The sequence below is a fragment of the Mycothermus thermophilus genome, assembly GCF_041956435.1.
Source record: "Mycothermus thermophilus strain CBS 625.91 unplaced genomic scaffold VTJ04scaffold_2, whole genome shotgun sequence".
Lineage (NCBI taxonomy): Eukaryota > Fungi > Ascomycota > Sordariomycetes > Sordariales > Chaetomiaceae > Mycothermus > Mycothermus thermophilus.
Genome location: NW_027191428.1, coordinates 3,969,239 through 3,993,359, shown reverse-complemented (window position 1 = coordinate 3,993,359; position 24,121 = coordinate 3,969,239). Strand labels below are relative to the sequence as shown.

At 54.9% G+C, this 24,121-nt stretch overlaps 13 protein-coding genes across 13 annotated transcripts; 8 read left to right on the top strand and 5 right to left on the bottom strand.

Moving 5' to 3' along the window:
* Nucleotides 1–137: 137 nt before the first annotated feature.
* On the top strand, nt 138–1,445 carry VTJ04DRAFT_3633 (uncharacterized protein; the record flags this gene model as incomplete). Its single annotated transcript, XM_069361555.1, has 1 exon — nt 138–1,445. One exon carries the CDS (start codon nt 138–140, stop codon nt 1,443–1,445), a length of 1,308 nt encoding a protein of 435 aa, XP_069222154.1.
* A 499-nt stretch (nt 1,446–1,944) lies between these two features.
* VTJ04DRAFT_3632 (uncharacterized protein) lies at nt 1,945–3,133 on the bottom strand (the record flags this gene model as incomplete). Its single annotated transcript, XM_069361554.1, has 2 exons — nt 1,945–3,024; nt 3,089–3,133. 2 exons carry the CDS (start codon nt 3,131–3,133, stop codon nt 1,945–1,947), a joined length of 1,125 nt encoding a protein of 374 aa, XP_069222153.1.
* Nucleotides 3,134–3,506: 373 nt separating this feature from the next.
* Nucleotides 3,507–4,584, bottom strand: VTJ04DRAFT_3631 (uncharacterized protein; the record flags this gene model as incomplete). Its single annotated transcript, XM_069361553.1, has 2 exons — nt 3,507–4,272; nt 4,373–4,584. The coding sequence occupies 2 exons, from the start codon at nt 4,582–4,584 to the stop codon at nt 3,507–3,509; spliced, it is 978 nt and encodes a 325-aa protein (XP_069222152.1).
* Nucleotides 4,585–5,482: 898 nt separating this feature from the next.
* On the top strand, nt 5,483–5,938 carry VTJ04DRAFT_3630 (uncharacterized protein; the record flags this gene model as incomplete). The annotated part of the gene is made up of 2 exons (XM_069361552.1): nt 5,483–5,496; nt 5,743–5,938. The coding sequence occupies 2 exons, from the start codon at nt 5,483–5,485 to the stop codon at nt 5,936–5,938; spliced, it is 210 nt and encodes a 69-aa protein (XP_069222151.1).
* A 57-nt stretch (nt 5,939–5,995) lies between these two features.
* On the top strand, nt 5,996–7,681 carry VTJ04DRAFT_3629 (uncharacterized protein; the record flags this gene model as incomplete). Its single annotated transcript, XM_069361550.1, has 3 exons — nt 5,996–6,691; nt 6,857–7,598; nt 7,665–7,681. The coding sequence occupies 3 exons, from the start codon at nt 5,996–5,998 to the stop codon at nt 7,679–7,681; spliced, it is 1,455 nt and encodes a 484-aa protein (XP_069222150.1).
* A 26-nt stretch (nt 7,682–7,707) lies between these two features.
* Nucleotides 7,708–8,094, top strand: VTJ04DRAFT_3628 (uncharacterized protein; the record flags this gene model as incomplete). Its single annotated transcript, XM_069361549.1, has 2 exons — nt 7,708–7,823; nt 7,899–8,094. 2 exons carry the CDS (start codon nt 7,708–7,710, stop codon nt 8,092–8,094), a joined length of 312 nt encoding a protein of 103 aa, XP_069222149.1.
* A 383-nt stretch (nt 8,095–8,477) lies between these two features.
* On the bottom strand, nt 8,478–10,574 carry VTJ04DRAFT_3627 (uncharacterized protein; the record flags this gene model as incomplete). The annotated part of the gene is made up of 1 exon (XM_069361548.1): nt 8,478–10,574. The coding sequence occupies one exon, from the start codon at nt 10,572–10,574 to the stop codon at nt 8,478–8,480; it is 2,097 nt and encodes a 698-aa protein (XP_069222148.1).
* A 3,899-nt stretch (nt 10,575–14,473) lies between these two features.
* VTJ04DRAFT_3626 (uncharacterized protein) lies at nt 14,474–14,780 on the top strand (the record flags this gene model as incomplete). Its single annotated transcript, XM_069361547.1, has 2 exons — nt 14,474–14,484; nt 14,552–14,780. 2 exons carry the CDS (start codon nt 14,474–14,476, stop codon nt 14,778–14,780), a joined length of 240 nt encoding a protein of 79 aa, XP_069222147.1.
* Nucleotides 14,781–14,814: 34 nt separating this feature from the next.
* VTJ04DRAFT_3625 (uncharacterized protein) lies at nt 14,815–16,379 on the bottom strand (the record flags this gene model as incomplete). The annotated part of the gene is made up of 2 exons (XM_069361546.1): nt 14,815–16,130; nt 16,205–16,379. The coding sequence occupies 2 exons, from the start codon at nt 16,377–16,379 to the stop codon at nt 14,815–14,817; spliced, it is 1,491 nt and encodes a 496-aa protein (XP_069222146.1).
* Nucleotides 16,380–17,138: 759 nt separating this feature from the next.
* Nucleotides 17,139–17,771, top strand: VTJ04DRAFT_3624 (uncharacterized protein; the record flags this gene model as incomplete). Its single annotated transcript, XM_069361545.1, has 1 exon — nt 17,139–17,771. One exon carries the CDS (start codon nt 17,139–17,141, stop codon nt 17,769–17,771), a length of 633 nt encoding a protein of 210 aa, XP_069222145.1.
* An 810-nt stretch (nt 17,772–18,581) lies between these two features.
* Nucleotides 18,582–19,204, top strand: VTJ04DRAFT_3623 (uncharacterized protein; the record flags this gene model as incomplete). The annotated part of the gene is made up of 2 exons (XM_069361544.1): nt 18,582–18,588; nt 18,648–19,204. The coding sequence occupies 2 exons, from the start codon at nt 18,582–18,584 to the stop codon at nt 19,202–19,204; spliced, it is 564 nt and encodes a 187-aa protein (XP_069222144.1).
* A 950-nt stretch (nt 19,205–20,154) lies between these two features.
* VTJ04DRAFT_3622 (uncharacterized protein) lies at nt 20,155–21,489 on the top strand (the record flags this gene model as incomplete). The annotated part of the gene is made up of 3 exons (XM_069361543.1): nt 20,155–20,352; nt 20,798–21,010; nt 21,268–21,489. 3 exons carry the CDS (start codon nt 20,155–20,157, stop codon nt 21,487–21,489), a joined length of 633 nt encoding a protein of 210 aa, XP_069222143.1.
* Nucleotides 21,490–21,549: 60 nt separating this feature from the next.
* VTJ04DRAFT_3621 (uncharacterized protein) lies at nt 21,550–23,875 on the bottom strand (the record flags this gene model as incomplete). The annotated part of the gene is made up of 5 exons (XM_069361542.1): nt 21,550–21,764; nt 21,884–22,034; nt 22,130–22,259; nt 22,313–22,753; nt 23,844–23,875. 5 exons carry the CDS (start codon nt 23,873–23,875, stop codon nt 21,550–21,552), a joined length of 969 nt encoding a protein of 322 aa, XP_069222142.1.
* Between the last annotated feature and the right edge of the window lie 246 nt (nt 23,876–24,121).

The window sequence follows — 24,121 nt, the reverse complement described above, 5'->3', positions numbered from 1 at the left end:
TCCAGGCCCCAACCTCAGCCCAGCTCCGACCTCCTCAACCTTCAAACGGGCATTTCTTGGATTAGAACATCTCCATTTTCCACCCAGATAAACCCAAGACACGAAACCATATTCCAGTTTCCAGGTCACCATCCAGAATGTCCTCCGAGGTCTATCCTTCGTCCGAGCCCGCACGATGGCGCTACCTCGACCTGGTCCGGACCCGGCCCGGTCCGTTCACCATCGACGAGATATTCAGCGGAGACCAGGTAGCTGCTGCCATGGACAACATGAAGATCCTCGTCATTGGCGCCGGCGGCCTAGGCTGTGAGATCCTCAAGAACCTAGCCCTCTCCGGGTTCAAGGATATTCACGTCATCGACATGGACACCATCGACATCTCCAACCTCAACCGACAGTTCCTCTTCCGCCAGGAAGACGTCGGGAAGTCCAAGGCCGAGGTTGCCGCGCGCTTCGTCGAGCGCCGGGTGCGCGGTGTCAGGATCACGCCCCACAACAAGCGCATCCAAGACTTCGACGAGGACTTTTACATGCAATTCCAGCTGGTTGTCTGCGGCCTTGACAGCATCGAAGCCCGCCGCTGGATCAACGCGACCCTGGTCAACATGGCCGACGAAGATGCACCGGACAGCTTCAAACCCCTCATCGACGGAGGCACCGAGGGCTTCAAAGGCCAGGCCCGCGTCATCATCCCGCGTGTCACCTCCTGCATCGAGTGCCAGCTCGACATGCACGCTCCTCGCGCCGCCGTGCCGCTGTGCACGCTCGCCAGCATCCCGCGGCAGCCCGAGCACTGCATCGAATGGGCGCACGTCATTGCCTGGGACCAAGAAAAGCCCTTCCCCGTCCTCGACAAGGACGACCCGGAGCACATCAACTGGCTGTACCAAAAAGCCCTCGCCCGCGCGCAGGAGTTCAACATCCAAGGCGTCACCTACTCCCTGACGCAGGGCGTGGTCAAGAACATCATCCCCGCCATCGCCGCGACCAACAGCGTCATCGCCGCGGCGTGCTGCAACGAGGCCCTCAAGATCGCCTCCAACTGCGCCCCCGCCCTCGGCGCCAGCGACATCAACACCTACATGATGTACTCGGGCAACGACAGCATCTACACCTACACCTTCCGGCACGAGCGCAAGCTGGATTGCCCTGTGTGCGGCGACGGCCCACGCGATTTGCCCGTCAATGGCGGGGCGAAGCTCACCCTCGGTGAGCTGCTGGATTCGCTGGCCGACAGGCCCGAGGCTCAGCTCAAGAAGCCCAGCGCCCGCGCCGCGGGCAAGACGCTGTACATGCGCGTCCCGGAGAGCTTGGAGAAGCAGACTAGGGCGAATCTGGACAAGACCCTGGCGGAGTTGGGATTGGCGGATGGACAGGAAATTACCGTCACGGATCCTGGGTTTCCGACGGTTGTGTTCAAGTTTAGGCTGCGGTTCAAAGCGTGAGATGTTGATGGTGTCTGCGGAGGGGAAATTTCAGTCACGTATGCTTGCTACTTTTTGCTTTTAGAATCGGGAGCATCGCCAGGCGTTGGGAGACATGGGAACACGGATGAATATGAACAAGGCTTTTGCTAGGAATGGATGCTGGGATCGTCGAGAACCATGCCGATACCAGGTACATTTCTCGGGCATGGGAGAAGTTGACATACATGAGAAACTCTGGAGTTGACGGCATAGACCATACGAAGACACTCCGAAACGATGATGACAACCACCCTTGATGATTTATTTTCTTTATCTCAACAATGCCTGTCCAGGCAAAATGACACCAGACATGCTAAATGGCCAACTACTCCCCGTCTTATGTAAACACCGAACCGAAACGCCGAGCCCCATGTTCGAGGATACATGAACAAAAAGAATCTGGGTATACCCCCTTAGATACAACATTTACCCTCTGCTCTCCTGACCCCTGTTTCTTTTCTTTTCCCGCACTCTTTCTCTACCTCACCATGTTAACAACCTGCCTCTCCAGATCCTGAGCACGCTTCTTGAGGTGCGCTACAGCCTCAAGGAAAATAGCGTCGCTCTCCCACTGGCCAGTGCTCTCGACAAGGAAAATGAAATGATCCCGACGGCGACCGAGCTTCACTTTCCCCTTGAACTCTTCGTGGCGGAGACACTCGCGGCTCACGGTATCGCGCATGGGGTCGACAACCACCGCCTTGAGCTCGCCCTCGTGGCCCTCATACCCGCTGCCCTTCTGGGCCGCCTCTTCCTTGGTGACGTGCTCGAGGCCGATGACGCCCTTCGGGAAGCAACGGGCAAACTTCTCGGCGTCCTTGCCGAGGATGGGCCGCTCAATCTGGATGACGGGCATGAGGCGGTACGAGGCGGTGGCGACGGGGGAGAACTTTGCGTGGTCCGAGCCGACGCCCTTGTGCATGTGCATGGTCAGGGAGATCTCCTGGCCCGGGCGCAGCTTGGCGATGAGGATGTCCGGGTTGACGGGGCGGATGGCGTCGTCGCCCGAGAAGTAGCGGGTCTGGCGGCCGACGGGGACGAACTCGATGTCGCGGGCGTAAACGTGGGCGTGCTTGTACAGCTTGGTAGGGTCGGTTTCCCCAGGAGCCGCGTTTTCGTTGTGCTCGCATCGCACCTCGAGGCGCAGCAGGACTGTGTTGAAGTCGTAGTAGCTGTTGTTGATCTGCGACTCGTCGGCCGGCTTTTTCCACCACTTGAGGAACTTGTGCAGGCCCTCCTTGCCGCCCGTGAAGGGGATCAGACCCAGGCGGTGGGCGAGGACCTCGTCCTGAATGACGGAGGTGTTATTGTTGATGAAGACGGTCTCGACGGCGAGAGTGGGAATGTCGGCGATCATGATGCGGCGGAAGGCATTGGCAATGGAGGCATCGCAGCCAATGAGCGAGAAAGAGGCCTCGAAGGGATCATTTTTGTGGAATTCAATGCGAAAGTCTCGCTTGAACTTCTCAATGTCCCAACTATGGTCCTCACCGGGGTAGGTCATGGGAAAGTCGTTGGCCGAGACATTGGTGACGGTCTCTTCGTGGATGCCGACGATCTGAAGCCATGTCAGCGGGGTTATACTTTCGGGAAGCTTGAGGACAGGATCTATACACGCATACCTTTCGCCGCTCCAGCTCTTCTTTTGTTGGCGGTTTGTGAGGCATTGTGAGCGGTCAATCTCTGGTGGTTTGGAGTTTGGCGGGGTGTTCCTGAGAGAGCGAGCTCTGGAAATTCTCTTGGTGTCTCTTATCGGCCGTGGCAGAATTTTCTTATCGCAGGGGAAATTCATACCGCCTTTGGCTTGGCATGCAAAGCCAGGTACGTACTCCATTGTATGTGCCTACGTGACTCGGCCTCTTGGCAATCGAGCTTCATTCATTCACCCACTGGCCATAGTCCAAGGTGAGGAACCTGAACTATCTCGATTCAGGAATATCTGAACAGCTCAGCTAGGCACAAGGCTTTACTTTGAGACCTTCCTATGACCATCTGCCACCCAATTAGCCTCCCTCCGTCACGCTGAGCCCACAGAATCCTTCAACCAAAGCGCCAGATGGTAGCGGCCATGTACATGATATAGAGATCAGTCAGCTTCGCGACCCAGGCTGGCCACTCTGGTGTCTTCCAGTTCCTGCCGTGTTCAAGGCCACCACCACTGCAGACGACCATCCATCGAAATATCGGGTTTAGGCTTGGAGGCAAGAAATCGCTCAGAAACCGTGGCTCAATACCCAACAACTTTTCGAGGTCATTTCGAGCAATCTCCTCGTTTTCCAACTCTTTGAGCTTGTCCAAAAAGATCGAGAGGTATCCAAGGGTGGCCTTCATGGCCACGATCGCTGGCTTGAGGCCGACAAGCCAGAGTCCCACCTCGAGATGAGACCTAGCCGTCTTTTCAAGGTCGGTGAGACCGAGAATCCGAGCCACAGCGCAAACGTTGAGGACCTGCCTCATCATGGCAATGCCCTGGGTGTCTGTGTAGACAGGCTCGATCCCTGGCAATGTTATGATGACAGGGTGTTTGGTTTGATTAATCGCGTTATTCCCCACGGCGAGGGGCGACACCGTCACCAGGTAGTAGTTCTTCTGGTGCAGCCAGTTGTATAAAACCTGGCCAATATCCGCCGAAAACCACTTGAGATTTAAAACGTTGTCTTTAACGTGCGCTTTGAGAGTGGACCATTGATCCACAACGGATGAGGCAACATGAAAGATGACCTCTCCGCCATCGTCAGCGGCTTGATCGTTCTCAATGAATGTGCCTCTCCTGTTAAATTTCATCTTGATGACTGGAGTATCTTTCCTAAGGGGCAGGAGAGCGCTGTGAGCTTATGAAAGCATTCGCGAAGAAATATATCTGTTTGTGTAACAGGGGAGGAGGGGGCAAGGCATCGTGTACATACCAAGAACCGAAGGGAACTGCATCGGAGGCCATTTTCGTGAGGGCCTTGAAGACAGCAAGCTCAAGCTTCTTGCGCTCTTCTGGGGTGTTGGCGGCATCAAGTTGGCGCGTGATAGTGGACTGAAGTTCGTTGACATCGATCAGGGCGCCATTGGGGTCGAGCTTGGCGGAGACGGCAGCCTCAAGTTCCTTGTCTCTGGCAGAGTCGGTCATGGTGAGTAGTGAAGGAAGGATTAGCAGACTCTGAGTCTTTTGAGCGTGTCGTATTCCGGGTTGAAGAGCAAAACAACGGCCGACGGCTGTGCTTCGGTGCGAACGTTTTGTCAAGTAGCTAAGTCTCATGGACGGTGGACGGTGATGGGCTTATTTAACCTTTTCTCCCTTCAGTCCTGCAGTCCTGCATTTTGAAAAGTGATCGTAAAGCTCAGGCTCCCTCAAACACCCCGTGCTCAGCTGTCCACCTTGTAGACCTGGCATGTATCGTGTTCAGCTGTGACGAGTCCCAATCGTCTCGCAGTCCAGCCAGCCTCACGTCGGCAAGTTCATCTTGGCATTTGATGTCCTCCATCTCGCAAAGGAAATGTGGATCACAGTCAGGTCAAAAACAACAACCGCTATGGTCTCAAATGGATAGCTTCATGTACAGAGGAAGTCCCATGTGACTGAGCTGGGTTTCCAAGCCGGGGGGGACCGGCAGGGCACAGAATACTCGGGTCCAGACTTTGCCTGGCTGGGTAGGGATCGCCAACTCTCTTCGGGTTCAAGTTTCATGGAGATGTTAGACTTGGATGGGATCGAGACCGGCTTTCTGTTTTTATGATGTTGTGATAGGAGTCCTGGATGAACTCAGTTTCGACACTTACACCGTAGGGACACCGGACTTTGGAGAGGGCTCTCCACCTCTTCCGGAAAGCTTGTGATGCAGGCAGGCACAGTACCTACTGAAAGTCTGCAGACATCACCTGGAGATCCATCCAAGGGAGAAGCCGGTGAAGTCAAACTCGGTATTTGTGTGTTTACTCAAGTAGCTAGATGGGAGGACCGCACCTAATAAGCGACAGAGCTAAGCTGTAGTGAACGGGACGAGATCTTCTTGTTGACGGTTCACTTCATGGACAACTCAAGGTACGTCAGGTATGAGGGGCACGTTGCGGCTGGCGCGGGGTGATGCAGAGGCAACGCTAAGGTTTCCTGTTTTGGCTGGGCGGTGAGAGTTGAGCTTCAACGGAAAACCCCGGACCCCACGTTCATCTTCAGCCAATCAGGGACATGATGCAGAGCCATCAAGGCTTGGCACTTGGCAAGTGGCCAATGCTCCTCTCATCCACCACTGACATGTCGCTCAATTGCATGAGGGACAACGACATCAAGCCTCAAAGAAGTCCCCACGCCACATCGCTGTCCCGGCCAACCTGCGAGGTTGGGAAGCTTACAACCCCACAGCAGCCGCAAATCCCGGAGCCCAGTGCTGAGCCATTGGCGCCGGAATAGCGGCTCCTTACCCGGAGACAGCACGTCCGGGCCCGATCCCCATTGTTCCGAGGAAACACAACTGCTCGGCACTTAGTTCCGTCATCGAAATATCGCGCCTCTCACCGGCCTTACTCCTCTCCGACCCGCCGCCATGTCGGCCACATTATATCGCCTTGCCGGCCGCAGCGCCAGGCGAGCATGCGCCGCCGTCTCTGCCGCTACTGTCCCGCGCTCTGCCGTCCGGCCCTTCTCCGTCTCCGTCCTCCGCCGTAGCAACGCCATCCACGAGTACCAGGGCACACGCCTCGTCCCGACCGGCCCCGACTTCGCCCCTGGTGGCGGCCTTTCCGAGCTCGAGGAGCAGCTGCACATCCCCGACCCCGCATCTGCCGAGGCCAGCGGCATCAAGAAGCAGCGCGACATCTCGGTCGAGGACCGCAAGGTCCGTCACTACACCGTCAACTTCGGTCCCCAGCACCCTGCCGCCCACGGTGTGTTGCGTCTGATCCTGGAGCTCAATGGCGAAGAGATTGTCCGCGCCGATCCCCACGTCGGCCTGCTGCACCGCGGCACCGAGAAGCTCTGCGAGTACCGCACCTATCTGCAGGCCCTCCCCTACTTCGACCGTCTCGACTACGTCTCCATGATGACCAACGAGCAATGTTTCTCCCTGGCTGTTGAGAAGCTGCTCAACATCGAGATTCCCGAGCGCGCAAAGTTCATCCGCACCATGTTTGCCGAGATCACCCGTATCCTGAACCACCTCATGTCCGTCCTCTCACACGCCATGGACGTTGGCGCCCTGACGCCTTTCCTGTGGGGTTTCGAAGAGCGTGAGAAGCTGATGGTGAGTGGTTCTATTTCTGGTTTACGCCCAGGGTTGCATCCTGAGCTATGGAACCCGCCTTTTGGGAACATTGCATGTCATGGGAAAACATACGGGGTGAAAATGCTGCGTACTATATATTATTATGTCAGATCAATGTCCAGACCCAATCTAACTTCTGGCTAGGAATTCTACGAGCGCGTCTCTGGTGCCCGTCTCCACGCCGCTTATGTCCGCCCTGGCGGTGTCCACCAGGACATTCCTCTCGGTCTGCTCGATGACATCTACCAGTGGGCGACGCAGTTCGGCGACCGCATCGACGAGACCGAGGAGATGCTGACGGACAACCGCATCTGGATCAACCGTCTCAAGGGCGTCGGCGTCGTCTCGGCCGCCGATGCCCTCAACCTTGGCTTCACGGGCGTCATGCTGCGCGGGTCCGGCGTGCCGTGGGACATCCGCAAGAGCCAGCCCTACGATGCCTATGACCAGGTCGAGTTCGACGTGCCCGTCGGCGTCAACGGCGACTGCTACGACCGGTACCTCTGCCGCATGGAGGAGTTCCGCCAGTCCCTGCGCATCATCCACCAGTGCCTCAACAAGATGCCGCCCGGCCCTGTCCGCGTCGAGGACTACAAGATCTCGCCCCCGCCCCGCTCCGCCATGAAGGAGAACATGGAGGCCCTCATCCACCACTTCCTCCTGTACACCAAGGGCTATGCCGTCCCGCCGGGTGATACCTACTCGGCCATCGAGGCCCCCAAGGGTGAGATGGGTGTGTACGTCGTCAGCGACGGCAGCGAGAGGCCGTACCGCGTCCATATCCGCGCCCCTGGTTTTGCTCACCTGGGCGGCTTCGATCACGTCGCGAAGGGTCACTTGCTTGCTGATGCTGTTGCCGTCATTGGCACCATGGATTTGGTGTTTGGTAAGTACCATTTTTTTATGATGTTAAAGTCTACGCTATGGTTATGTGCTAACTCTGGCTGTCTAGGTGAGGTTGATCGGTAAAGACTGTGGCAGAGGGAAGGGTGATGATGACGGTGATGATGTGTATATCGCCGAGGTTGCTTGAAGAAAGGAAAAGAAGAAATTTTCCGCATTTTGATGGTGGGTTGAGTGATAAAAAGCATCGCGAATCGGTGGCGGTGGTGTGAAATTTGTTTCCGTGACAATTGGAGTTGGTTTGGTTGGATGGGTAAAGCAACGCGTTTGGTGAACGGTGAAGTGCGGTGTCTCCTGGCCGTCTAACCTCAGCGCTTTGGGGGACGGTGGCGTGGTATGTGTCTTCCCAGCCTTCCCCGTCGTCCCCCTCAGTTCTATGCATCAATCTGTCTGCCTCTGTCTCCGCTCTTGATGTCCTTCCTCCGCTCTCTCCGTTCGGCTCGAGGCCGTGTCAATGTCGCTGGACCCTGGGAAGCTGAGAAGTGAGCCGTTAGCAACCCGACTTCACTGTTATCTCGGGAATTGACTTACGCAGGCAGCAGTCAAGGCTTATGTGCTTGCCCGTCCACCTTCCCTGGTCGTTCCCCTTGTGAGGCGGGAATTGAAAGCGGCAGGAAATCAGGCGATGGGTGGCTAAGACGCGTGTTGGTGTTGGTGTGCGAAGACTCAAGTGCTCTTGATGAACGGTAAACCAGCGCAGGGACGGAAGAAACTGCTGCTACCCGTCGCCTTGTCAGGTGCTCCAAAACTGGTGGAATAGCCGGTACAATACTCTGTTGAACAAGTTCTGTTGGCTTGGTTAGCGACAACTCATTTCAGGGTAGAGGAGCAACAGAACATACCTCCCACTCAACTCCCCCCTTCACGGCCCAACAGAAAGACTCCTCCGCACCCCGGGACGCCGCTGGCCACCACGACCAACCCTCTCCTCCTCCGTCTCCTCATCGTCTTGCTCACCCTCAATCCACTTCTCCACATCCTCCTTCTTCTGCTGCTCTTCCTCCTCTTCACCGACATCCTCAACCTCATACTCCTCATAATACTCCTCCTCCTCACTCAACATCGTCACGGCGCTCTCGCTCGCCGTCCGCCGGCGGTCGCGGAGCTTGCATTCCTTCCAGTCGGGCATGTGCAGCACGCCCTCGGCCCCGGCGCCGATGGGGAGTCCGCAAATGGTTTTCTCCCCATTGTTGCCGTCATTGACAGTTGTCGCGCGACCACCACCCGTGCTCGTGCCGGGGGCGGATTGCTTGACGAGACCCGAGGTCGGCTTGGGACCACCACCACCACCATCACCACCACCACTGGCGGCGGGCAGGTGGACCGCGGCGCCTGGATGGGGAGGCGGAGGAGCGGGAATAGCGACTTGCGCAGAGCCGACGGCGTGGTAGCCTGTGTGGACGTGGATGGTGGAGGGGTGGAACTTGTTGTTGTTATTGTTACCGGCATTGCCGCCTGCCTCGGCCATGGCAGCGATGTCAAACACGTGGAACGGGGTGGTCACGGACGGGCCCAGGAACCCGCGGCCCGCCTGGTTGGGGTAGGTGAAGCCCGTGTTGACATAAGGGCCGCGGCCGCGGGCGAGCTTGGGGTTGTTGGGGTCGTTGGTGATGGACGAGGTCCAGGGGAAGGCGCCGTGCGGGATGGTGTCCGTGAAGGTGTCGTCCGTGGCGAAGGCAGGATAGGCCGGAGCGAAGTAGTGCGGCTGGAGGTGAGGTGGCATGGCCGTGGCGGTTTCGGGCAAAGTTGCCGCGGTTTGGAAGGGGTTGAAGGTGTACGGGTGATAGGGCGCCTCCGGCTGGGACTCGAGGACCAGGTGCGGGACGGGGCCCTTGCCGCGCTGGTACTGGCCCGGGACGGAGCTCATGATGTGTTGGCGGGTTGAGGGGCCCGCGCGTTGCTGCTGGTCTTGATAGACCTGTTGGAGCAGCCGCAGCTTGGCGATCCGGCGTTGGTGAGGGGTGGTGCCGTGCTCGGCGATGTAGCTTTCCCGGGTGATGTGGCTTTCACCGCTGCTGCTCTGCCCGCTCTTGCGGCTGCTGGTCTGACTCTTGTTATCCGAGGTGAGAGCCTTGCGGAGTGAGCCACCCTGAGAGTGAGAAGTGTTGGAGCAGGAAGCTGAGTCATCGACGGTGAACTTGCCGAACTCCTTAGTGATCTCCTTGATGCGCGCCTTGGTCTTGTCGATCTTCTCCGTGATGTCGTGGTTGCTGTCGGCAGCCTCCTTGTGGGCCTTGCTAGCAGCCTCCTCGAACTCGTGCCAGCGGCGAAGGTTGTCCCGCTCGGCGGGCGTCATGTTGTCGATGGTGATGTCGGGGTTGTAAAGACCAGCTCCGGCAGCGCAGGTGCATTTGCCGGCCTCATGAAGAGCGCGATGGTCGGCCTGCCACTCGACGGCAAAGAGGCCGGGCAGGCGGACAGCGACACGGCGCTCGCCCTTGTCCGTCACCTCCTCTTTGTATAGAGCCGGAATCTTGGGCTTGCTCGAAGACTTGTCGTCGTGCCCAGAGGTGTCCTTGGCCTTGCCCTTGTCAACGATCGAGGAGTCCTTGGCCTCGACAAGGACCAAAGCCGTCGAGGACTCCACCTCCTTAGGGGCGTCGGTGATGGCAAGCATGAGCTCCTTGGTGTCAGACTTGGTAGCGACTTTGGTGTCATCATCATCCGCCGAGGAAGTGTCGCCAATAACCCGAGGATGGTGCAGAAGGCCGGGGAAGATGACATCGCAGCCACAGACGCCACGCTCATGAAGCCAGCGGTGCTCCCACTCGCGGATGAGGACCCAGCGGGAGTGAAGTTGACGCTCGCAGCCTGCGCACATGGTCTCGGCGTAGAAGGCCCTAACGGGGCACTCGGAGCAGACCGGAAAGTTGTGGCCCGTGGTGGTCATGGGGCAAGGGCGGACCACCGTGATGGAGCGATGGCCGCACTGGTAGGCGAGAAACTCTTTGATGCACATGTTGGCGGTGGTAAGGGGTAGGTAGCCGAAGAAAGAGTTTGAGTATGTCTGCTGGAACTGTATCAAAGTCAGCCTCTGGTATGAGAAGAAGGTAGAAAGCAGTGAAAACGAGGTGTCCTGGCAGGCTTCTTATAGCAGAGATCTGAGGCCCGGAACACCTCAATGGTCGCAGGACGCCCTATTCGTGTGAGCATCCTATTGTTGACAAAGCTGAGATGAAGTAGGACGTCCGGTGAAGTGTAAGCATTGTGGAAGGACAACAAAATGGGATAAAATACTGGGAGGTGTAACGAAAAACCAGCAGGGCGTCCTTCGACGACACAATATCTAGATACAGGCACGAAAACAATGCTGTCAAGGACCTCATCCCAACTCTCGACGATCATCCCGTCGGATATCAATGCCATGCGTCAACACATGCGCGAAAACGAAGGACCTCGGCGAAATACATCTAATATTCAGGCCACGCATACAAAGAAATGCGCGAAAATGAAGACATCAGTAGGAAATGTGTAACATAAAGCTGGCCTTCAGCATGACTCCCCCAAAGTGTTCAGAAAGGATGATAAGCCCACAAAATGTACAACACCACCACAACCAATTCGAGAAGTGTGATGAAGTAAACCGGGGACATTGTTCCTTGTTCCTTGACGTAGGGTCCTGAGCGATCTTCAAAACGAACTCCACCCACCTTCAGAGCGTTCCGGAGACTCAAGTCGGGAGTTCTGGTTCAACGAAGTCCGGGTGATGATGGGCTTGGCTGCCGGTGTGCCTGTCACTGTTGGACTGGGCTGGTATCACGGACTTTGAGCCTGCCCAACTCTGAAGTTGTTGACTGGGTGGATGCTGAAGTCCTTGGCAGCCGTGATGCTGAAAGCTGCAAGAGCCTGGTCCGCGACCAGGTGTCTGAGTCTTTGAGCTTGTCGAGATCAGCCCGGTCCGGCAGTAAACGCCCTGGTCTGCTGTGTCAGTGTATATGGGACGGTTTTCGTCTCGTCTCAGGTGTTAGAGCGGGTACGCACGTGGCTTTTTAGAGTTGATTGAGGCGAGAAACAAGGTGTTGTTTATTTGCTTTGTTTCGTTGTGGAACCACGTGGCTCTGTTCAGTCGAAGTTTGTGAGTATCAGTTAGTGGTCAGTGAAGTAAGGAAAAAAAGAGGTTGAAGGAGGTTGTGGCACGAAGGGAAGTCAGTGTCTCTCAGAGCAGTTGTCGTTCATCAGCCCAGACCGGAAGTCATCAGCGGGCGGATAGCTTCTAGGAGAGACGGTGAAGACGGTGGTGAAATGGTATAATAGGAAGAAAGGAGAAAGAGGAAGTAGACGGTCGAGGTTGAGAAGAACCGAGCGTGCAGAGTTGAAGGGGTTGTTGGAACGAAGGAAAGGCAAAGAAGAGGAGTGAGAAGGCAGAGTTTGAGTCGAGAAATGAAAGTCTAGAGTTAGGGGATTTGTGGGAATTAAGGAAGCGAAGCAAACAACCAGGCAACCCAGGAAGGTAGGCGACAAAAACACCGCGGAGAGTTGAATGACTCAATTGCGACCTCGGTGTGGGGAGACAACGTTCTCAGAGACTCTGATTTGTTGACCCAAATGATACCAGAGTTTCGGGGGTAAATGGTAGTGTATTTGGTGCTAAGTGAAGTAGAGCGAGCGCCATGAAATGGTAGTACGAATGATGTCGGCGTCGTCAGGGAGCCAGGGAAGGTGATGAAACTCTCCGGGTGCTGGGAGATACTGCCTGATAGGAATGTTCTGAGGGCAAGCAGAAGGCATAACGATACAAGCAGAAAGAAGGACACAGCAGGAAGGCGTTAACAAAAAGAAGGGGCATACCTCTTGGTGCCAGAGCGGTTCGATTAATGATGTAAAGGGTATATCATTCTATTTCCCAGGTTTTGGTGATTCGGGAGCATTGAATAGTAAGACTTGATATGGTCACGACTTTCCTAGTGATGGTGTTAAGACGAGATGACCGAAGGAACTTGGCGCAGATGGTTCTCCTGAGCCAAAGTCTGAAAGCTGTATGAGACCAATAACCATGTTTGGCGAAGTGTCGATGCGAAAGAGGTGTTGGAAGCATTGATAGGATGAATGGTGTTGCAGAGACGAGTTCCACGGCGCCATGTGTCAAAGGGGTCAAAAATCAGAGCTTTGTATCAAGAATGACACAAGGACGGAGCCTTGGTATAAGCGGCCAAAACAACAGTGAACAACTAACAGACTAGTCTGAGAATTACCAAGGGGAGTTCCAGAGGAAAGGGGGAGCATGACCAAGACAACATTGATATACTCTCACTCGAAAGAGACAGGGCTGGATGACCAAAGGCCAGGTTGGTGCTGAGTGTGACAACGTTCCAACTTCCTGGTACCATTTCCTCTGTCAACTTGTGTCCACAAGGGGTACAACATATGTCATGGCATCAACGTGTGAATTTCCGTGGCGGGTTGTTTCGCAGCATGACACAGACACACACAGAGAGACACACACCCCACTCTGGACGCCCGGGGGGTTGATGCTTACTAGGCCGAGCAGGCTTTGTGACTGAATGTGCCCAGCATCGAGAGCCTGAAGAGCGGAGAGAGTTTCTTAAAGCTCAAGGCAGGATGTGTGGTTTGGCTGAGGAAAGAAGCAAAAAGGCTAAGGGATCTAGAGGGAGGATGGGGAACAGGCTTTCTGGGTCGGTAGCCTGCGTTGAGACGACCAGACGGAGGAGAAAGGAGCAGGTGGGAATGGTACGTGGGGAGGCAGGACGCGAACATGAAGGACGTAAAGGATCCGCGCCCTCCAACTATCTCGGATCAAGAGGACGGGATGGACAGCCAAACCCAACTTATTGCCACACATCAAGGGACATCAGTTTCCCGACCCATCGCTACTAGTACAGCCCTAGAGTTTGGGATGATGGATGTCAAGAGAAACAAAGTTCCAGCAATCAAGCCATGACGGAGCGGCACCCAAGAATCCAAGGGACCTGGGAATCTGCCGGAAGATCACACTCTACGAGCTGTGTAACGGCACGAGCGATCATGTCAAAGAGCCAAAAGTCTTAAAGACGGTTTGGAGCTGTCAAGTTCCATGTTAAATAGGACCTGGACTGTGTAGCCTCAAGCCGATATGACTGGGGCTAGATGTGACACCCATGTACTGTCATCCACCTGGGGAACTCGGGAGATAACAAAACGCATTACATCATCGTTGGGAACACTCAAGTAAGAAGGGGGCGATGAGACACAGGCCACGAAGCAGCTAGAGTGCATGTGGAGTGTCCGGTTGTACCAGATATAGAGGTCGAAAGCCCGTGTTACGACGTGCTGGATAAGGAAACTGTGATGAGGGAAGACGGTCCATGTATCTAGGTGTAAATGGATACAACTAGAGAGCGGTTGAAGCTGGAGGTTATTACCAACTGCCCTGGTCCGCCTATGAGAGCGACGGAGACCGATCCTTTACCTTTCAACAACAGAGGTATCTCCTGTTGGGACATGTACGTCACAAGAGAGATGGCGAGGTAGACAGGATGGATATCCAGACATTTGGAAACACAATCAGAACCTTTTGGGCACACACAAATTTACCTGGAAGTACCCGAGTCCCACTCACTCCATTCAAGGTAAGACTTGTGTAAGTCACTAAGAGCCCCAAAGATGGGGGGTTGATGACTGAGACGCCAACAGCGCAATGGCAAAGCAGCTCGTTAATCCAGAGCTTCATCGACCCAGGACCAACACCATATTATAAGTATCATGGATGGCACTTGTGGTTGAAGTTGGAGGTTTCGTGTTGATATTTTTATTAAACAACTCTAGCCATACAACGACGGCCAGAACTCCACAAGGTGTGGAGAGGATCTATATCCATCCCGAGTAAACAGCCGGAGACAGCGAACCTCGAGCAGCAGATGCATGGAGGCTCCGTAAGCTCCGTTCAGAGAGGCAAAATAGGGCTGAACCCGAGAATTTCCGGGCATATTACTCATCAAGGTACCTGATCTTGTGCCAAATAACACTCCACGTCGCCCACCCTCGTGCGATCCTGAAGCGGAATCGACTCCGCGACAGCAGTAAGCATGGCAAACAAGCTGAAAATGCCAGGCTCATTCACGAGCTTTCTCCAGGGCCTAGCACACCCGGGAAATTAGGGTATGGTACATGGAATGCAAACTTGTACAACAAGGCCCGTCATGATGAGTGTGACAAAGTGGACAGATGAAGGGACACCGAGTGGTCCGTCTTCTACCTCCGGCCTAAATGACCTTGACCCTCGCGATCTTCTTTCCTGAAGCCTTGATCATAAAGGCCTGCTTGATCAGGTTAGAGTTGTTGACCATCCTCAGGCCGACGGATCTTAGCGGCACAAGCGGCCCCGAGCTGACGGAGAAGAGCTTGTGCAGCTTGTCGCAGAACCCAAGCATAATATGATTGTCCGTATAGCGATCCGAAAAGTATGGCTCCAACGACGTGATTGTGCCAATGTCCTGGCCGTGGTTGACGGCGTAGTCGATATGTTTGGCGAGGCTGCGCACATCGGATTGCCCCTGGTTGAGGCCTTGACCAGCGAGTGGGTGAATAGTGTGCGCGGCGTCGCCGACCAAGGCCACTCGCTCGGCGATGTACGTGTCGGCATGGCGGAGACGAAGCGGGAAGGACGCAACAGTGCCCTCTTGAACGCCCACAACTGGTTGAGGGACGGATCGTGGATCGTGAGGCGTGTGTTCCAGGCGCCATGCATACTCGTCGGCCTGTCCCGACTCCAAGGTGTGCATGTAGGCAAGGTCAACGTGGCTCAAGCGGAAGGCGGCGTTGACCATGGCTATAAAGTCCTTGCTGGAAAGACTTTTGAGCAGGGAAGCGTTTTCTGGAGTTGTGGACCAGACAAGGCTCGCATAACGACCCGGAAGCGGGAGCAAAGCGACAGGTCCCGTGGGCAGGAAACGCTGGTAGGCAATCTTGTGATCGTTGCCGCGCCAGCCGTCACCCTCCATCTCGAGGGTGGCCACCACGCCATGGCGGTCGTAGTCCCATCCGGAGGCGTTGATACCGGCGAAGGTGCGGACAGGGCTGTTGGCACCGTCGGCGCCAACTAGAAGGCGCGCATAAAGCTGGTTGCCGCTCGATAGGTGAACGATGGGCCACTGTCTGAGATCCAAATCTTCCGTCTCCTCCGTAGAGTAGGTGATGGCTTGGACCTTGGCTCCATCAAAGATATGTACACCGCCCAGTTGGTCCAGACGTTTCAGCAACGCCGAGGTGAGATGAGAGTTCTCGACCATGTAAGCAACGGGGTTTCCGCGGTCCTCTCCAGGGTACCAATCGCCATAATCCAATTCGAGCGGGGCGCCTGTGATGCCATCCCAGACCTGCATCTGATGGTAGGGCTGAAGGCGGCCTTGATCGGCATGCTCCAATGCACCGAGTCTCTCCAGGAAGCGCTTTGTCGCGGGTGTGAGGGAGCTGCAGCGGTTCGAGAAGCGATCCGGAGGCGGGTTCCAGGCGCGGACCTTGCTAAGATCCTGAGCCTCGACGAGGGCGACTCGAAGAGGGCGTAGGGTGGGTACAGCGCCTGCGAAGAGGGTCAGGTTGTCGACCGGATTCTTGACCATGCATGCCAATGTCGCAGCTAGCCAAGGTACTCACGTAGGGCAGCGAGCAAACTGAGACCGGCAGGTCCCCCGCCGACGCAGACGACGTCGTAGATATCGGGGGTCGACGTCGCCGTCGAGTACGAGTGACCACGGAGCCATTGGCGGCGGAGACCCCGGGTACAGCTCCGGCAGACGTAGGAGCTGCTTCTCCTCGCCAGCGTGGCCATGGTGATCAAGCCCACGTCGGACTGGAGCTAGCGAAGTCTGGATGTTGTGGGACGGTTGACGTTGGAAACTGTCGCAGCTTCTGCTTTTGGACTTGGCCGACTGATTGACGGATAGGCCTGGGCGTTTCCGAGGGTAAGGGTAGGACCCTAACCCTATCCCTTTGTTACTTCTCAAGGATCCCGTTTCCAATCCGACCCTGAGGAAGCTCCAGCATCCTCATCTCCCAGGTCTGGCCCAGCCCATCTCAATCTTGCCTTCCATCACATGCTGACATGCACGTTTGTCATGAGCTCGTGGAAAGTGCCATATGACGAGATCCATGTTCTCCGCTTCGCGAGAGGCAAAAATGGAAATTATCAACTTGTGTGTTTCTTTCTTCACCCAAACCACCTCAACGTAACCTACAGCAAAAACGATGGCTATCGATGCGATTGATGCAAGAAGAAGATTCTCAAGCTCCTCCTCGGCGAGCTTCTTATCTGCCACCGCAGACCTGTCGCCGCCTCAGGGAGACAGGCCCTTTTTAACAGACGATGATATAGAGAAAGGTTGCTGCCCCGGACGTTGTCGTCCATGCTTTCTTGAACCCTCCTCTCTTCAACAACTCCAGCCTCGACCCACCTACTTGTTTCATTTCACCATGTAATTGACACAGCGGATGCCGATGCCCCAGCCGATATGCTATAGTACTTCGCTGACGTGACGAATCCTCAGCGCTCTCCCTCTTGGACTCCGAGATTGGCAACAGCGAGTTGCTGATGAGTGTTGCTCCGCTCCGACTCGTCACAACGGGCGACGTCCTCGCCATCCGTATCTGCCACACTCGGGACGCATGCTATGACTTCACCTGCATGCTAGACCCCAACGTATCCGCAGCAAAAGACTATCTCGGCGAGTTCTGTGCCGCTGTAGCTCGCACCAATGACAAGGGTAGTCTTCCACCTGATTGGCTCAGTCAAGAGCTCGAGAAGATCATTCGCAGGCGGCGCCGCATGGACTTCTTCCTCCAATCGGTAGAGCAGGATATCATCGTGTACGGGGGACTGAATCTCATGGTCTATGCTCCCTTGTTGAGCTGTGCCCTGGAGCGTAAGATGCGCCGGATAGCACTCACCCCTCAACAAGGATGGGCAAAAGCCATGAACATCTCGGATGCTGCTGGGATAGTGAGACTCATGCGCAAACCTGAAGATCCGCCGCTCAGTTTCCAATACATCCGAGACCTCAACTTTAACGGTTTCGAGCCGCCGTCTACTGTTGAGGCTATTCTTAAGGTCGCGTATCGCTATCGAGAGATCTACGGCGAGGTTGGCCTAGCCGAAATGATATGGGATGCGGGACCTGCAAGGTGGAAGTATCAAGATCTTAATGGCAATTGGGTCTGGTGTTGAAGTCATTTTCCGTTGGCCAGACTAGAGTTTGGAGTCAGTCTTTGAGTTGATACAGGTTGGTGTTGCTGGACATACACACTGCAGAATAACGAACTTTGAGAGAGCAAACGCCGTGATAATTTGGATTAGAGTTTTAACCTTCTTCTCTGCTTCTAATATATTGGCAGCGGTCAACACTTCATCTCACATCGGCTTTCAACACATTGCTCCAGTAACACAAGTGATTGCCAAGACTTGGGGGCATGCGAGACTTTCATAATGGCTGAAGAATAAATCTTTGGAACGACTGGAGCTTCGATGGTTTATCCTGGAGCTCCGTTCAGGATCAGTCGGAATATGTCGTAAATGATCAACCGGATGTACTTTTGCCCTCTGAAACAGCCAAGCACAACACCCCAAGCTCCCTATGACGTCATCGAGATGTCTGAGATGGTGGGGCATCTTGATGTCTCGGATCGTCGTCCTTCACCACTGGTGAAACAACACAGTCCAGGCCGCTCCTTTTTAGATCCCAAAGCCATGAAGGTCATTTGAGGGACTTGTTTCAGGATAACTTAACTTGAAAGATGAATGACAAATGCATGGAAATAAGGCGGAAGCACAAACACTATGCCCCTGTGGCCCGCTCGTCTCATGGCCTGACCATTGAACAGATGGTTGACATCTACACTTCTCTCTCGAACTCCATAATAGTCCGAAAGCTTTGTAATTGATACAATACCTCTTTACAAACACCACGAAGCTGTGTCCCTGTGTTTCTCCCCAATCTGATATCAAAACCTTTGTCAACCTCCAACCCAAGTCAAAACGATGGCCAGTAAGCCAACCTTTCTAACCCTCTCTGTCCTGCCCTACACAAAACTCACCATCCCGCAGTCTTCACAAGTTCTGCCCGACTCATCCACACCTCCCGCCTCCCTCCAGGCACCACCCGTGCCCAGGCTCTCGCCATTCTCGCAGACCACGAGTTCTTCCTGACCTGTGACCCCCACCTGCACAAGTTTGAGCGTATCACTCCAAGCAACGCCGAACCCAACCAACTTTCTGGACCTGCCATTCCACATGCCATCAAGGAAAGACTAAACAACGACAAAACCCCGTTACCGCCAACTGAATACTACCGCGTCACAGACCTTATGCACACCCTCCCCGCCGGATTGTGGGACACGAACGTGGTCAGTGATTACGAGTTTACAGACCTGCCCGGGACTGGGGTGTATGTGCGCGTGCGGAGCCCGATGGGGATTGTGATGGATACCCTGTGGGAGGTGAGGGAGGCAACATCATCGTCGGATCAGAGCGAGCTGGAGCTGGTGGAGGACGTGACGATTACTTGCTCAAGGTTCTTAGTGGGGATTGTCAAGGGGCAGTGTGATGCTGGGTGGAAGGGGGTGCATGGGAGGTTGTTGGGGAGGTTGGAGGGTAAGGCGTGAGGTGAAACGGGGTTGTCTGTAGTTTGTGATTGAGAGCAGATGTGAAATTAACATGGGATGGGGTCAAGGAGTGTAAAGCACTCCTTGACGGGGATAATGCCGACTTGACAGTTCCAAGCATACCCCATTCAACCAAACCAAGATGAGAGAGGAACTTTGGACGGCAGATACGACAGAAACACAGATTGATTCGAGAGAAGAACAGACCGATTCCGACAGAAGAACAAATCGATATCCGACGGAATAAGACCAATATCCGAGAGAAAGAGACCGATCTACGACGAAACAAGAGATAATATATGCGACAGAACACCAGACCGACATGCGACAGAACAAATAGATATTCGATAGAACAGGCCGATATACGACGACAGAACAGACAACAAGTGATAGAACATCAGACCGGATATCCGACAGAAGACCAGATCGAGATCCGACGGAAGAACAGACCGATTGCGATAGAAGGGATGATATGCGACGAAAAGTACAGATCAATATACGACGAAGAAAGTACCTCAGCATTTAATCCTATGTTGCCTAGTGAAGTGCTTACATTGTCCCACCTATCCTATTACAAATAGTCGTCCGATCATTGTATCGTCCCAACATTCACAAGCAAACTAATTGGGGCTTGTCATTGTTAAGTCTCTCCTTGATGGCATGTGGACAGGATTTCCAGGTTGTCTAGAGCACGATGACTTCCTCAACGACGACCGCGACGACGACCGCCGCCACCGTGGCGTTGAGACTTTTGAACCTTTGCCAGACCGCCTAGGTCAGCAAACGAGTATGTTAACCAGTTTGTCTCGGTGCGGTAGACGAGAGAGATGATGAAGCGGTGGGCACAGAGGTATCATTCCTATTGCTTGACGTATTGATGATGGCCCTCTTGTTGTTCGTGCTCTCTGTAACGGCCGAACGTTCGCTCACTAGATCCGTCCGAAACTTCAATGTCAAAGTCTGACTCACTGATGTCCTCGGTGTCGACATTTGACCCGTCGAGGTATTCATCCGGGTCATACTTCTCCTTAGAATCCTCGGATTTCACCTCGACGTCATCACTGCTCTCTCCTTTATCGGTGATCTCGCCGTCGCTGATGGTTGCGTCCAAGTCGAGCTTAGGAGTCGAGCTTAGGTTTAACCTTAGAGTTCGTAGAGTTCGCCCTGACGAATCCGTTGGTGATCTCTCCGGCGCTGATTGTTGCGTTCGAGTCGATCTCGGGTTTGACCTCAGAGTTCGCCCTGACGAACAATGAGTCCGGACCTCGCTGTCGCTGATCGTTGCGTCCGAGTCGATCTTAGGTTTGGCCTCAGAGTTTGGAGTTCGCTATGACGAACAACGAGCCTGGACTGCTAGACCTCGATTTGATGACCGTACGGCTAGAATCGTCCGAATCGTCGCCGTCTGATGAACCCCTTTCATCATTACCATCTGAGGCGTTGCTATCTTCGGAGCCGATATCTGAGCCTTGAGTAACGCCTCGGCGAAGATCTTATTGTCGATATGGTCCTCTTTTTTATGTTGTCCAAACAGAGGTCTTGTTGTCGAAACGCCTTGTTTGCTCACGCAGACACCCTGACAAAGGCTCAAAGCTCTCGACGCTACGGCGGCGGTCGTCGTCGTGGTCGTCGTCGCGGAAGTTATCGTCGCAGCAATCCTTTTTTTTCACCAAGGCTCAGCGGAGTTCTTACATTAATAATACAGCTCGTTTGATCAGCGAGACTCCTTGGAAAAGTCTCAAAAATCTCAACGGCGAGGCAGTAGTCGTCGTCGCGGCTATCGTCGCGGAAGTCATCGTTATGGAGGTGCTTTGTTCACCTAGACGCCCTGGCGAAGGTTGCCTTGTAGGACCGGTCTTTGTTGTTGTAAGGTGTTTTTTGCACCCACACGCACCAGCAAAAATGTTTTGTCGCAGTTGCGGCGCGTATTTCTCACAAAGCGCAAGCATTTGCACCGGAATCTGCAAGTTTCCCCGGCAGGAACAATGTACGGACTATGGTCTCACGGAGATGAGCAGGCAGCTCTTCGCAGCAGCAAGAACCATAGCGCTGTCATAACGTAGATCGCCCAAGGGCAAACCCCTCCCCGGGAGGGTATCTTCATCGACAGGAGCCCCGAACTAGAAAACGACAAGGCCCCTGTGTCCCGTCGGGAGAAGAAAATCCGGATGTATTTCAGGGCCATGGAGATCGAGATCCAAGCCATCAACAAGGCCATCACCAACAGCAAGGCCAACCTGTTGGACGTCAGAAAGGCGGTAAAGGAACCTCTCGCGGACGCTTGAGGTAGCCATGCAGGTATTTAGCCTCGAAGGTGATGTCCTCGTAACCGCGGCTGTAGAGGATTAAGTACGGTTTGTACGAACTATCCCCGTGCGGCATGGGCGGTCAAGGCGCATGACATTTCCGCAGCCGTCGTGGAGACCGTCGCGGAGGCTGCTGCCTTCTAGCTTCCAGCAGCTGTTGCGCTGAGCACCGAGCACCGGGTCACACCAGGACTGGCTGGGCCGCCGGTTGTACCGGTATCTAACCAGGATGAAGGGCAGGGTCAGGGTGCCCGCTGTAGTGGGAATGGTCCGGGTCCAACCCAGAGGCGGTCACAGGAACTGTCCCGGAGGTACTCGATGGTCTTAGCAGAGGCTGTCTCAGGAGCCGTCGTAAATGGTACCTATAGGTTGCCTAAGTCGTCGCGGAAGCCGTTGCAGAGGCTGCTGCCGTTTAGAAGCTGTTGTACCGATCCGGCCCGGTAGTGGAACTCAGCCAGGACCGTGCAGAGCAGGCTGAACTCGCAAGTAACCGCTTCGCGGGCAGGGCAGTAATCTCCTGAATCCTTGGAAGAGAAGATGCAAGAGTGATTGTCGAATTTAGAGTGTACAGAAAACTAATATAATTGAGAGTGCTTATAAAGTACATAATAGTTGTAACCTGCGAGCGGCGGAGGTTGTCGGCGAAGTTGGAGTACTCGGCGCTGCAGCCGTCGCCGCTGGTAAAGAGGGAATACTCGCCGCCTCTGCTACCGCCGCCGCTGCTGGTGAGAATGGGATGATCGGCGGCGCTGTTGCCGGTGAAGGTCGCCGGTTCAGATGACCGTCGGTGAAAATAGAATACTCGGCGCCGCGACCGCCGGTGAAGTCGAAACTGCAAATGTCAGCGCGGTATGCGATGTTATCGGGTTGGCGCAGAGTCAGTGCGCCAACGCCGCCCGCAGTGGCAGCACGCTTGCGGAACGAGAGTCCGCTTGGAGGAGCACGGCCACCAGTATTGGTGTTCTCAGCGCCGCCGGTGTTGGTTGGAGCGCCGTTGTCACCGTCGAAGGCCACCGGTGAAGATGGAATATCCAGGCCCGTGGCCACCGGTGAAAATGGAATACCCAAGGCCACGGTCGCTGGTGAAATGGAGTGCTCAGGGTTGATGAAGATAGAGTATTGGGGGCCGCCGCCGCTCTCAGCGCCGCGACCGCCGGTGAAGATTGAGTACTCGGGGCCGCGGCGGCCGGTGAAAATACACTTCTCAAGGCTACCGTCGCCGGTGACAATGGAATACTCGGTGCTACGGTTCCAGTGAAAATGGAGTATTCGGGCTGTGTCCGCGGATCGCCGACTTCACCTTGGCTGAGGTGGGTGGGCTTCACGCCCAGCCATGTCAACCCAGGAGCTCCTGTACATCATAAGCCTGCAGCAGCACCAGCAGCTGGTGTGTGTCATTTCAACAGACTTCCACCCAAGGTGTTGGCAAATATCATCAACTTTTACCATTCCCGGCCATCCTCAGCTAGAAACTCCTGCGTCTCATGAGCCCGCAGCACCCGGCAGATCGTATGCGTCATTTCAACAGACTTCCGCCCAAGATCTTATGGAACATCCTCAAACTTCTCCTCTACCAAAGTCGAGGCCTCAGGGCCGCAGTCTTCATGGGAGGTTTGTCAGTCAGAGAGTCTCTTGGTGATAATGGAAGAAATCACTCACCCCCGGTCAGCTAGGTGATAGCTGGAAGAACAGTTTAGCTTGAAGACGCAGTTCGCGTTGGGACCGGAAGTGTTGTTCAGGCTTAAGACATGTCAGGTCACCCTGCAGAGTGTTAGCTGCCTGGCTTGGGTTGAAGAGTGGTAATGTGAGACATACCTCTTTCCTTCCTTTCTTTCTTTCTTTCTTCTGCAATGTATAGGATCAGAGAACGTCTTTGTACCCGCGTGACCAACCGGCCCATCATGATCCTGGGCGGACTTGCAAGAGGGGTAATGGTTGTGGCCACGCTGCCCCCAACTCGATGACAACCTTCGTTCCAGCCGGGCCGACGAGAATCAAGCCGCACCATACACTCCGATGCAACCCATGAACCAATTCACCGACCACTGCCGCAACTTCTGCTTTCTTCTGAGCCGCGGCAGTGATCAGTGAATTGTTTCACGGGCTGGATCGCAGTGTGTGTTGTGGCCTAGGCGTCACCATACCGGCTGGGATGGGAGTCGTCAAGGGGCTGGGAGTGGCGTGGCCACGACCATTTCCCTTCATGCAAGTTGGCGAATATCATAAGGGACGTGATGGGTCAATCAGCCACGCGGGCACAAAAACGCTCTGTTGATCGTGTTCATCGCAGAAGCTCGTTCTCGGAAGAGCAGGATCAACGGAGCGCCTCGTACCCCCTGGGCTGGTTGACACTGGCGTCCACCATGGCCTTGGAGGACTTGCAAGATGGGAAGCAGCTTGTGCACACAGCGTGGCCTAGAATGAAGAGCTGAAGGACGGAAAAAGGCTCGGGTGAGACCTGATGGACGCTGTCAAAGGTCAGACTTGACGGCGGTGATGAGAGGCCCAAGAGAATGGCTTGCCTGATATTGGGAGTTGTTGAGGTAAGAAATTCTCAAGGATTCCGGGAACTGACACCCCGCATCTGGAGAGTCAGGACGATTCGATCCTG